General features: G+C 36.8%; 2 protein-coding genes and 1 pseudogene across 3 annotated transcripts in view; all 3 read left to right on the plus strand.

Annotated features, from left to right (window-relative positions):
- The window catches only part of LOC107672758 (PHD finger protein 23A), a 5,919-nt gene extending 4,067 nt beyond the window's left edge, over window positions 1-1,852 (plus strand). For both annotated transcript variants that reach the window (XM_016466100.1, XM_016466099.1), the window contains 2 exons: window positions 545-1,097; window positions 1,274-1,852. In XM_016466100.1, the coding sequence (XP_016321586.1) occupies window positions 545-1,097; window positions 1,274-1,467 (747 nt within the window). In that variant the 3' untranslated portion in view covers window positions 1,468-1,852. The remainder of the gene's footprint in view (window positions 1-544; window positions 1,098-1,273) is intronic.
- Window positions 1,853-2,690: 838 nt separating this feature from the next.
- LOC107672726 (phospholipid scramblase 2-like) lies at window positions 2,691-4,857 on the plus strand (annotated as a pseudogene).
- Window positions 4,858-6,732: 1,875 nt separating this feature from the next.
- The window catches only part of LOC107672741 (sentrin-specific protease 3-like), a 12,263-nt gene continuing 5,674 nt past the window's right edge, over window positions 6,733-13,321 (plus strand). Inside the window, exons 1-5 of the mRNA XM_016466062.1 lie at window positions 6,733-6,882; window positions 9,000-9,711; window positions 11,228-11,389; window positions 11,493-11,604; window positions 11,731-11,878. Coding sequence (XP_016321548.1) covers window positions 9,042-9,711; window positions 11,228-11,389; window positions 11,493-11,604; window positions 11,731-11,878 — 1,092 coding nt within the window. The 5' untranslated portion in view covers window positions 6,733-6,882; window positions 9,000-9,041. The remainder of the gene's footprint in view (window positions 6,883-8,999; window positions 9,712-11,227; window positions 11,390-11,492; window positions 11,605-11,730; window positions 11,879-13,321) is intronic.

Raw genomic sequence — 13,321 nt, forward strand, 5'->3', positions numbered from 1 at the left:
ATTATTTCTTTTGAACAAAACAATTTCAGAAATTTCATGTTTTAGATTGTAGGTCATCTTGTACCCTGTCAAGGACAAAGCTAACCAGCAAGACTTAATATCAAAAGCATCCTAAATGTTACATGTGTTTGCACCATATTGTAGTGAGTAAACTTCCTTGGTATTGCAGTTTCAAATATCCCACCATAATCTGTAGTCTGAGCCTGTCGAGGGCTAATGGCAATGGCAGATACGTTACTAGTTAGTTTCAAGGAAAATCATTTTCTTTTTTTGTTTGCCAAATAACCCTGTGTACGTGATACTGGTAAATCTCCGATTGTATGTTCTTATAAGTTTATATAGTGATACATTCCAATAAAATTTCTCATGAATATTTTTTTTTAATTCCCTATCTCAGTTTTTTTTTCTGTAGTTTATGTACATTTAGAATTATTTATATATGTATATGTGTAAAATATAAGCTTACTTTCCACCATGCAATGCAAAATTGTATGCAGATTTTGAAAGGATTATGAGGGTAAATTGTGGTGATTTGTGTTTCCAGGAGAGTTCATGGTCTCCGTCTTCATCTCCATGTGTACACGAGCTTTCTGAGCTCTCAGCCGAAGGGTCTGTAAAGGATAGCTGGACAGAAGCACACTCTGACCTCAACAACATTCAATGTTTGGTCCACAAAGCTGAGACAGACAGCAGCAGCAGCACAGAGTTCAGCCATCTTCAGTCGGACAGCTCCTTAGACAAGATGAGATTGAAAGACTCTCTGAACCAGATCCATCTGGATAGTAAAGCTGAGAGGAAGAAGGTGAAGAAACTCGGACGCTTATCTTTAGGAGGGCCGAGGAAAAGCATCTCAGAGGCAAGGGCACACAAACAAGCGAAAGCAGCACTAAAAAAAATGAAGAGATCAGTAAAGGCTGAGAGACGCTTTCCATCCACAAGCCCTTTAAAAGAGGGGTTTCAAAAGGAGGAGGGGCTAACTGAACGGGCCGTTCACATGCATGAGGCGGGGCTTAAACTGGAGTCCAATCAAGAAACAGACCTGAGTTCTTGTGAAACGGACACATTGGTGACTGATGAGGATATTATGGTTGAGTCTGGTAAGTGTCTGTTTAGACTTGGTATGCTAGTGCTGTATTTAATGTATATAGCTATAATAACATTTCTGTCATTAATGTAAACAAATTTTTTGCCTGTCATACCGTCAAGTCCTATTTTATCTCTGTCCTTGAAGAAAACATCTGATCATAACCTTATTTTGTTCTATCCGTTGTAGGTGATGATTCTTGGGATTTGGTTACGTGTTATTGCGGGAAGCCTTTTGCCGGACGTCCCATGATTGAATGTGACGAGTGCTCCATTTGGGTCCATCTTTCCTGCGCTAAGATTAAGAAGTCCAACGTACCTGACATTTTCTACTGCTACAGATGCAGGGACTCTCAGGGCACCATGGTCAAAATAGACCACTGAGAATGAATGTGTGGGTGCAGATCTTGTGTCTATTTAAATGGATGAGATGTTCTCATATCTGTTTTTTTTTTATTTTATTTTTTTATATATAACTCCATTTGTTCTCCTTTGTTCTGTGCTGAAAGACTGGTCTTGGTTTATGGCATTAAGTGTTTATCAGGTTTAAGGTGTACTAAAACTGCACTTATTTGCACTATATGAGTGGTGTGTTTTTGATTGTACACAAACCCAAAATTATAATTGGTGGCAAATGTGCACTATGACCACATATTATGTGGATAAATAAATGAACATCTCCCTTGGCCCTCTGGTATTTCACAGCTATTGTCTCTTATTTGCATATTATACACTTTTTTTATATATATATATATATATATATATATATCCCCTCAGTGATGAATGTCTAGATGGGTGAATCTCACAAAACCTGTCAAGGATGTGTCTGGGTCATATTTCTCTCCAAGCCAAAAGAAAATTGAGCATATTTTAGGACCATTAGGTTTTCTTGACATTTAACCCCATTTCCCTCCAAATACCATGCACATGCATCCATTAAAGCAACTCCACTTCCAATGAAGAGGTGTTGTTCTAATCCAGTGTTTTTCAGTCTTGCACCTGCGGGAACCTCAGCACAGGTGTCGCACTAAACAGACACACCTTATTTGGGTCATGGAGCACTGTATGAAAGACTTGATGTGTGCAAATAGGAGTGGTAGATAAGAGATGCCTCCAACACAGATCTGTACAACTCTCAAACGCCGTTTAAATATCCTCACTTTTATTGTTACAGGATGTTCTCAGATTAACCTTTGACTATTGTTAGGCAGATATCAGCAAATTTAGATAGTTTTATTGCCTGATTTTTGCTATTTGTGTATTCTGTCAAATACAATGCTAGAAATGTTTTTGATTTTAAGACTGAAAACAGATTTCTCTTATTTTGTTTGTGTGTCCTGCTCATTCCGGTGTATAATAGTACATGTATGTACAGGTGTATATGTTCGAATGATGAGGAAATGCTATATTTTTCTGACCATTTACAGCAGTGAATTCTGAAAATAAATGTTCTTTTAAAGTAAAGCTGTTGTTCATTTGCACTGTTTTGTTTACTGCTGTCACTACTCTTTCCGTGAGTAATATCCAAAGGGAGTGTAGGCAACGGGGTGTGACTAGACATTTACGTATACACACTTTCCTCCGTCACATGCTGTAGTAGAGGTGCGTGACTCTTCACTTCATCTGCTGTAACGCTGTGCTTGCCAGTATTTCAACAATCAGCTACTTAATGTAAGGTAAGCGCATATACGAAATTTGACCAATTCAAGCATCTCATTTTTGAGTATGTAATTTTTATTTCTGTAGTTTGCTTAAAATTTGCAACTATTTACTGCGTGTCAAGTATGCTTAGAAAATGATTTACTATTTATTGGAAACCCTTTTGCTGTTTAGTGAGTTCAACATGTCCGAGCTTTATTCTAACCCAGCGGCTGTGCCACCTGGTTTGGAGTACCTTACACAAGTGAGTGTGCCATTTGAAATGAATTATTTAATGTAAATAAGACAGTAAAAGTTGTAAAATTACATATTTCCACTATACGCGAATAATATATGTTAAAGGGACAGTTCACCCAAAAATGACCTTTGGTTCCAAACAGTTTCTTTCTACTGTTTTGAAGAATGTGAGTAAGCAAACAGTTGCCAGTCCCCATTGACTTCCATAGTATGGAGAAATCTATGGAAGTCATGGGGACCCGAAATTGTTTGGTTACCAACATTCTTCAAAATATCTTCTTTTGAGTTCAGCAGAAGAAAGAGATCCAAATTGAGGGTCAGTAAACGGTGACAGAATCTCCATTTTTGGTTGAACGATCCCTTAAAGGTGTACACAATAATTGGTATCTTATGATAGGAAAATGTATAATGGAATATCTCTGCTTCCTGTTCTGGTCTAACAGATTGACCAGATATTAGTCCATCAAAAGATTGAGCTCCTTGAAGGTAAAGTATATGAAGTTATTCAACTTTTTTTTTCATACATGACAAAAAAAGTTTAATAACTTTAAATCTATATTTATCCTTTTATCACAAAATAATTATCACTAAATAATAAGTAAAATGCTAATGAACAATTTCTCTTCTTTTCCAGCAATTATTGGCTTTGAGACTAATAACCAGTATGAGATTAAGAACAGCGTGGGGTCAAAAGATCTTCCATGCTAAAGAAACCACTGACTGCTGCACACGGAATATCTGTAGCCCTCTGAGGAGTTTTGATCTGCAGATAAAAGACAATTTTGATCAAGAAGTCATTCACTTAATCAGGCCTTACCGCTGCACAACCTGCTGTTTCCCCTGCTGTCTTCAAGAGGTAACAACTCAGAATGCAGCTGCAGAAGTTCTGTGTAGAGTTTTTCTGACCTTTGAAGAGAGAGAGAAAACATTTCAACAAGATAGATTGCTGAAATTGCAAAATTTACTATAAATATGATTAACTCTATATGTAATTCTATAACCCATTCTCCGATTCTTTTTCCTGTCTGGATGTGACATTGACTGAAGATGGAGGTACAGGCTCCACCGGGGAATACAATAGGTTACATCAAGCAAGACTGGCACATGTTTAAGCCCAAGTTCTCTATCTATGACATGTCTAAAACAAAGGTGCTGTCCATCGAAGGGCCTTTGTGTGCCATCAGCTGCTGTGGGGATGTGGATTTTGATGTATGTATTTATGTGTGATTGTGTCTGTTCGCCATGTATGTGTGACCGTGATTGTTTTTGAGACATTGCAACATACAGTATCTGGTGAATGATTATTTAAGGATTTCACAATTATTTCTAGTGTTAATATTCATGTTGTGTTTTACAGACCAAAAAAAAAAATTTAAGTTTGACAAAAGGTTATGTGCGTTTGTCTGTCCTGTGCAGGTTACCGGTAAGGATGGCCATTCTGTAGGTCGTATCAGTAAACAGTGGACTGGCTTGATCAAAGAATCACTGACTGATACAGATAATTTTGGCATTAACTTTCCCATGGACTTGGATGTGAGGATGAAAGCAGTTCTGCTGGGAGCATGTTTCCTTATAGTGAGATATGACACAAAACATTCATTCATCCACCAGTTTAGCTACTTCCTGTTACTTTCTTTATATGACCATTCATATATTTCATTTGATCATTTCTCTGTGTTGTCCTGCAGGACTTCATGTTCTTTGAGCAGACCGGTGACTCTGGACAGCGATGCAGTGTGTTTGGCTAGTAGGGAGTGGGAGATAGTTTGAGGTTCTTGATTTCTCTGGTATATTCATATGTAGTATCACTACAGTTACCACTTGTATGTACTAACATCAGTAAAATCACTATAAAAGCATTTTTACAAAATAGATGTAACCCAGTCTGGCTATAGATAAACAATGTTTTGCTGTTGATTTTCTCTTCTATTAAATAATACTGTACATTTCCTACTGAAATCTCTTTGCTCTCTAGAAATTTTTTTTTTCTGTGACCACACCTCTGAAACATGTCATGCATCACCAGTTTTATGATGATAAAGTTCAGAGTAATTACTTACCATCCATTTTTTTTTTTTTGTGAACATCAATGGAAAGAAGTTGTCATGAACAACCCAACATTTGCCCAATGCTTATCACAGATATAGATGATCATTGCTGATTATGAATATTAATTTCTGGTCATAGTTTACAACTACAGTGCGTGAGTAGGCTTTTTCTGCGGACATTGTGCCAAAAATAGCACATATCCAGGAATGGCATACATAATGATTCAAATATGCAATTTTCAGTGGTTATTTGCAAATAGAGAGCTGATTGATCGTTCACCCATTTAGGGGTGCATAATTGTAGGATTCGCCAAGAATCCTCATTGGCCTCCGGATTTTCATAAAGTTTGAATGTAGCAACCTGAATAGCTAAACACTGAATCAGTCCACTGTAGTAGACACCATGTATCAAGGGTTAATATCAACACACAAAAAAAACATAAATTCAATGATGCTTACAGTGGAGAATTAAGTTGTTAGAACTCTGCTTAAATGTTGTAGCCTACTATATCAATCAAGATTATAACAATATTACACTTTTAATTTAATCGTCACAATTAATTCTTAGCAATGTCTGTGAATATTTCCTTTATACACATATTTTATTCACTTTTTTTTTTGAATGTGTGGGGCATTTGAGAGAAAATTATTTAAAAATATGTATAATAATTTGAAGAAACACTTAGAATAGCATTATTGGATCCTACTGTATAGGACTTATATAGAATATTATATAGAATTCTCACAAATTAATTTTCAGATGTATTTTTTTATTAATGCTCAAAAATCAAGAACAGTATACAAAAAAATAATACAACCATCAACATAAAACTGATAAACAATCATTTTTCAGATGTATTTTATGTTTTTTTTAATTTTTTTTTATTAAACTTCAATAAACAGTCAAAGTACAGTTAGGACTACAATAATACACATGAAAACATAAAACACAAACAAAACATTAAAAAAAATATATGCATACAAAATACACATACAGCCAGGGGGGGTGGCCTAAACATTATGTAAATATATTAAAGGACTTACAAATGGAGACAGTCTTAATTGCTTTCTTATTATGTAAATACAAAATCGTCTTAACATAAATTTGAATTTCTTTCTCAAGAACCAAAAATAAAGGATTGGTTTTACTGTAAAATTAAAATTAAATTTATAATGTAGCCTAGTACTCTTTCCTTTTATTTGAGGGGATATTAGTAAAACCAAATAAAACCCAGCACAAAGATAAAGCGAATTATAAATCTAGTCAAATCTTTCCAAAATTTTTTTACATAAGAGCAATGCCAAAATAAGTTAAACAAAGTTTCAGTAATCATATTACAGAAAGAACAATTCAAATCAATATCATTTTTAAATTTAACAAGAAAATAATTTACTGGGTAGTATCTATGTAAAATTTTAAAGGTTACTTCCTTGACTTTGTTTACCAATAGGTATTTGTTTGGCAAGGTCCAAATGGCCTTCCATAATAAACCTTTAACTAATCTGTTCCAATAAATTATACAGTTTGGAGAAGAAACAATGTCTTTTTGAAGTAAGGAACGGACAGTTTTGTTAACATTCAGATTTCCAGGGGCAAAACAAAGTTTCCCAATACAAGTATCAAATAGATCAAATGCAGAGGGGAATGATGTATTTTATGTTCCTGCCCATCGCGAACACCGACGTGACGTCATAGAGACGCGGCGGAAGAAGAGTGTTTTCGCTCTAAAGAAGCGCCAGCTCTCATTGAATGAGCCAAGATTTAAATAATTTTATCTCCTCGCAAAACGTAGTTATTCGCTTTCTGCGTTGGCAGACAACGCCTACGCGTTTGGCTTGAGGTTACGGTTAAACGGTGAGTACTCGCTGGTGCCGACACCCCACATTTTCTGCATCGCGACACCGGAGGCCGAACAGTGTTTATTTGTGATCGGTGCTTGATTCGCCCGCTGGAATGATGCGTTATATGACCAATGCTGGGGGCGCTCTGCTCTAATAAGACATTTGAAATATAATTTTAGCCAAATACCAGACTGGTGTATTAGCGATGCTACAAAGCCTGCTTCACTTCACTTTGCGCATAATTCAGAATAAAAGAGCAGAACAAAGCGCATCGTGCAGGAGTTTATCTCCGCTGCTCCAGCACTGCCGTTGCTTCGCCTCTCTTCTTGCGTGAACGCTGACAACTGCATGGACAAAATACAGCCAAATACATGTGCTAGTTTTGCTTAAATTACATTAAAATGAAAGTACTTTTACGTAAGCGTTTAAATGAATACATTGTCCTAACATCTATAAGTGTTTTCTCTGATGTTCTTAAGAGACGTCAGTATCAGTCCAGTGATCTTTATGTACGCATAATCGTATATTAGGCCTAAATACCAGATGTTTCGAGACGCAGTGACCCCCTCTCATTCTCTCAAGCAAAAATTCTCAACATTACTTTATATTAACTGTCAATAAAAAAAACTACTGACATAGCTTCAAAAGAAAATACTTACCTATTCATTATGGGGTAAACAATACACTTGTATCTTGATTTGGTTTGATACACAGAGATAAACTATATGAATCTTACCATACCTCATATCTCATGATACTTTAAACAAGGCTAAAATAGTAAAAAAAAAAAAATAATGATTACTTCTAAGACATATGATAAAGAGTTACCAAAACGTACTATATTACATCAGGAATGGACTTGAGTAGGCCTGAACTTGATCCTTCTCCTTGCACAGAGCAATTGTGACACCAGAACAGAAGTATTCATGATTTTGCTTAGCTAAAAATACAGTACACTCTTACCCTGACTACATATATTTAAGTTTTAAATGTTGTATTTTATTAAATAATCAATTTTTAGTTAATTATTAATAATCAATAAACATGAAAGCTCAAATGTTTGACCATTACTATATTTGATGCTAAGTTAAATCTGTCTAAACTATAATTCAACATTTTTGGTGAATTATACACAATACATATTGTCATTATCCATGATACATATTGTTGCATTTTTGTATTGTTATATATTGTGACGTTATAACATCTCATTAGTTAGATAGTTATTAAGTTAGTTAATAGTTGGAAATGTTATGAAAATGTGTTGTCATTGTTGTTTTCATCTCAAAGGCCACCCTCCAATAATTGCCTACAGTTAAACATTTTCAAGTGAGGCCTGATTAAAAATATAAAATTAGAACTATTTATTAGTATTATTTAAATTTATTTTATTTAAGTCCTCATTATATCAAGACTGAGCCTATTTACTTTGTTACCGCACATTACTTGTCTTGAAGTGAACAATTGATCCATGCTACTTGATCCACATCTGTGCTACCTAAAAAAAAAATTGGTGCACTAAAATCAAATTCAACATTCAAAGTTCAATTCTATCGTCATTTACTCACCCGCAAGTTGTTCTAAACCTGCGTGAGTTTCTCTCTGCTGCTGAACACAAAAGAAGATATTTTGAAGAATATTGGTGATTACACATTTGATGGTAGTCACTGACTGCCATAGTATGGAACAAACTATAGAAGTTATCATCAACTGCTTGGTTATCAACATTTCTCAAAATATTATCTTTTGTGCTCGGCAGAAGAAAGACTCACAGGTTTGGAGCAACTTGCGGGTGAGTAAATAATGATAAAGAACCTGATTAGTGACACATATACTAAATATATTGAGACTAGACCTTTTTCATAAGTCTGTTTTTTAACTAGCTTGGTATCTACACTTTTGTTGTTCTTTGGTTGTTCTTAGTTTGGTCATTTGGACTGCATAAACGCCTAATATTAACAAATTAAAATGCACAAAAAAAAAAATCTTGCTGAGTTAATATTTGTATCTCAAATGTTTTATTTACATTTTAGGTCACTGAATGTGCTTGCATTCTTATTTTTTTTTTTCCATTTAGCAATCTGTTGGTTCTCTACTCTGACAATTGACATGTTTTCTGTCATGCATTAGCGAGGAGGCAGGCTGGCGCAGGCCGTAGGGTGCTCCTGGATCATGAGAGACAGTGGCAGCAGCCTGGCTCAAACACACTGGTCCAATGAGCTGACGCTGACAGCGGGGCAGGAGGGCACTGGGGGTGGGGGTGCCATTGGAGGTGGCCATTTAATGAATCCAGCCATGGCCCAACATGCACCGAGCCCAGCCCACTTCAAACTGGGACGCAGAGAGGAGGACGTCAGGATGTGGGGTGCAGACTTTACTGTCCCTGAGGTGAAGGACGAGGAGGAAAATGTGGAGATGGAGAGTGAAGAGGAGGACAAGAAAGCTGAGGGTGGTTTGCAGCGTAATGATAAAGGTGACGATAAGGAATGGGGCTCGCCAGAGCACTCACAGCTAGTGGAAATGGATGTCAGTGTTACAGGTGACTTTACCCACTGCTTGGCCCAGACTAGCCCCAGTCCGCTCAAAGAGAGGAAGCTAGCCCGGTTGCGCTATCAGGGCCAGAGGTGTGTGAGCGTTCGCTACCGTTTGGCCCAGCTTTGGAGAACTTGGCGCCAGCGAGCCAAATGGGCAGGAACTATGGGATACAGGAGGGTACGCAGATGTCACAGACGCCGCCACTATGGCAGTCGACCTTTCCAGAGACTGCCTGGCAGATCATTGTTAAATGGAGACCCAAAAGGACATTTGGGGACAGCAGAGGACAAGGGAGCTGATTTATCTGGTGAGTATGAACTCTCTTATTGACATTTGTGATATAATTTTGGAAAATAATGTTAATTTTTCCAACTTTTTTTAAAAGAGCTGATAATATTAATCATTTAGCATGTGATGCCTATCTTGTTCAGGGCTCCAGACTCATTCTTTCCACTGGTCGCTCTTTTGCTACTAACTTTCTCAGTTGGTCGCACGAGCACATGAGTTGGTCGCAATATTTTTATTTTTTTATTTTTTGCTACAACATGGGATTAATCAATGCATGCTGATGAACTTATCATAGTTTATAGTTATATGGAAACGAAAGTGGTAAACATTCAACCTGTTCTTTTTCTTCAGTATTTGTGATTTGAATTTTGTGAATGGGAGCTCCTCTTTTGCTGTGTTATAAGCCGCAGGCTTCGGATGCTTTCAAATTCGCGATCTTGTTGTCACGTTTTACAAGAAAAGCTAATTGTCTGATTTGCTTACATACATCTATACATATTTCACTTTTTAAGACTAAAACAAAAGATGGATTCATTGTTATTCTTAATTAAAAAGCACAACAACAATAAAACAGTAAGATACAATGACAAACTAGCTTACAAAACGTTTATTAACAAAAACGAATAAGACGAGGCATTACTGAACGTTTAGCAAACACTGAGAAATCAAAAAAAAAAATAAAAGAGAGCTTCCATAGCATAATGTGAGGTAAACAGCAAAGATAACAAGTTTTCAAAATGAAAACAAAAAGAAAATTAAAACTAAACTTGCTGTCGGTGACAGTGCTTGCATGTTTGTTTGTTTGTTTTTTTTCCCACAAGAATACCAACATGTTCATCTTCTCTGGTTTAAGAAGCGGTCTTTTACTTTACTTTAGCTTGAAAACCATCCATTGTTTCCTCAATATGCGCATCATTTTTGCTGCGCTCACCTTCGTGCTGTGCTGACGCGGCGAGTATAAACCAGGCTCTACACCAGGGATCCTCAAATCTGGCCCACGAGATCCACTTTCCTGCAGAGTTTAGCTCTAACCCTAATCAAACACACCTGAGCATGGTAATCAATGTCTTCAGGATCATTAGAAAATCACAGGTAGGTGAGTTTGATCAGGGACCGCACACAAAATTTAGTCGCACAGGCAGAAAAATGGTCGCAGTCTGGAGCCCTGTTGTTTTAAATGAGTTTTTCAGTTTAAAGTGTAAAATGTGAATGTTTGGAAGCTTGGAACATTTGTCTGTGCATTAAAATATAATTTATATTTTTTATAAAATATTTTAATACAATTTATGCTGGTGAAAATGAAATAAAATTAAACAATTAATAGATTTCTTTATTTAAATATTTATTATTTAAATTGTCAGTATTGTTCCAGAATCTGGTTTAGCAAAGGTAAGCTACAGTAAATGACATTAAAATTACAAAAATACATATGATAGTACCGAGGACCTGAAAGAAACTTGCACAGCTTTCCAAGTTGTGACATCTGTTCATTTATCCATCATATTGGCTATTAATGACCCCTGTTGATTTCTTAGACCCCTGTAGCACAAATGGAGTTCTGAAAGGAAGGGATGGTATCCATTGTGCAACCATGGGGGACAGGGAGGGACGGGCCTCCCCTGCTAATGTCCAGTCTCAACGGGAAAAGTCCTCCCCACAGAATCAGCTTAGCAGTGAACACATCTCTTTTGTACAAGGTACAACGTATAATTTTCCTAAATATGGAACAGGAGCATACTTCATGTAGTATTTAACATTTTATTGCCCAGTGGTTATTCTCTCACTCTTCCTCTTTCTCAGGTATTCTGGATGAGTTTCTCCAGCAGTACGGCAGTTTGATTCCCATCCATGTGGATGAGGTGGTGGAGAATCTTCAGGAGATCTTCAATGAGAGCTTTTCAAGTCCTCACAGGTCAGAGGGGGCTCATACCAGTCAGTCACAAGGATTATAGAATCTTAATATTTAAAATGCCAAACAGATGAAAGAATTTACTGTGAAGTCTCCGTTTGTACCATTTTAACTTGTACCTGTTTACAGGAAGGTAATGGTGCAACACTTAATGCAGTCCTACCAGCGCATGTCTGGAAGTGCAGTGATGCGGGGGTTTCGTGTAAATTACAAACGTCATGTCCTCACCATGGATGATCTGAGCACACTCTATGGTCAGAACTGGCTCAACGATCAGGTGGGCCTCTTGGTTAATAATATTATTCATTTTGAATTATTAATGAACATTATTATTAATATTGGGTCGCATTTACTAATCATATGTACACTTAGATTGTTTATCTATATTTAGGATAAAATTCAGAACCAACTCAAATTGTGACTCTACAATAAGTCTTTCCTATTTTATCACATCACAATGCATCCTGTAATAGGCATACGCTATCGTTCAAAAGTTTTTAAAAATCTTTTGAAAGTCTCTTATATTCACCAAGGCTGCGTTTATTTGATCAAAAATACAAAAAAATATGTAATATTGTGAAATATAATTACAATTTAAAAAAACTTTTCTATTTGAATACATTGTAAAAGGTAATTTATTTCTGTGATGGCAAAGCTGAATTTTCAGCAGTCAAAACTCCAGTCTTCTGTGTCACATGATCTTTCAGAAGTCATTCTAATATGCTGATTTGTGACCCTGACCACAAAACCAGTCTTAAAGGTGCCATAGAATGTAAAAATCACTTTTATAAGGTGTTTGAACACAGTTGTGTGGTCGCAGTGTGTGAAAACAACCAGCCTATAATGGTAAAAATCCACCCACTCATTGTTTTATAATCCCAATAAATCATAAACAGTCTCTCCACACTAGCAGTTCCAGATTTCTCACTACTATGACATCATACTCGGGGAAAGTCCCGCCCATTTGTGAGCTCTCTGCCCTATTAGCATATATACACAGCCCTGAGTGAGAAGCAGCGGTCCGCCATTACTGTTTTCTTGCTGTAGCTGCTGGAGGAACAATGTCAGAGCCAAAGAGCCATTAAAAGTGTCATGTGTTGGGATGCACCAACGAACATAGGAGTCTCCATAGACCACTGAGGACACAGTGGTTAAATTTCATTTTCGAAGGAAATGTCCCGGAAAAAAACGGAAAAGTCCTATATGTTTGTGCGAATCATTTTACGCCTGACTGCCTCACAAACGAGGGTCAGTTCAGTGCTGGAGTTGTGCAAAGATTACTTCTGAAAGAGGGATCGATACCAACGCTTCGTGTGTCCAAACGTCTAGACTCCAGACAAAGTAAGCATCACGCCTCATATTTTGTTTTCCAAAAGAGCTTCTTGGCTCTCTGTAAGACTAATGTTGCTAAAGCTACCATTGTCTCTGCCTGTTTTCACTAATGCTGCCTTTACGTGCTACCAGAATGATCGTAAATAGGAATGTGGTAGTTAAAAATTGCATTTGGAAGCAATATGAGGATCAGTAACACAGTCACCACCAGTTAAACCGTAACACCGGAACACCATGAGCTCTTGAAGCTCCGCACTCTTCTGAAAAGGGAGACGGGAGCACCAGCTAATTTTCATTTAAAGGGGTCATATGATGCGATTTCAATTTTTCCTTTCTTTTTGGAGTGTTACAAGCTCTTGGTGCATAAAGAAAATCTGTAAAGTTGCAA

Source organism: Sinocyclocheilus anshuiensis, unplaced genomic scaffold, assembly GCF_001515605.1.
Source record: "Sinocyclocheilus anshuiensis isolate Anshui unplaced genomic scaffold, SAMN03320099.WGS_v1.1 scaffold88, whole genome shotgun sequence".
Classification (NCBI taxonomy): domain Eukaryota; kingdom Metazoa; phylum Chordata; class Actinopteri; order Cypriniformes; family Cyprinidae; genus Sinocyclocheilus; species Sinocyclocheilus anshuiensis.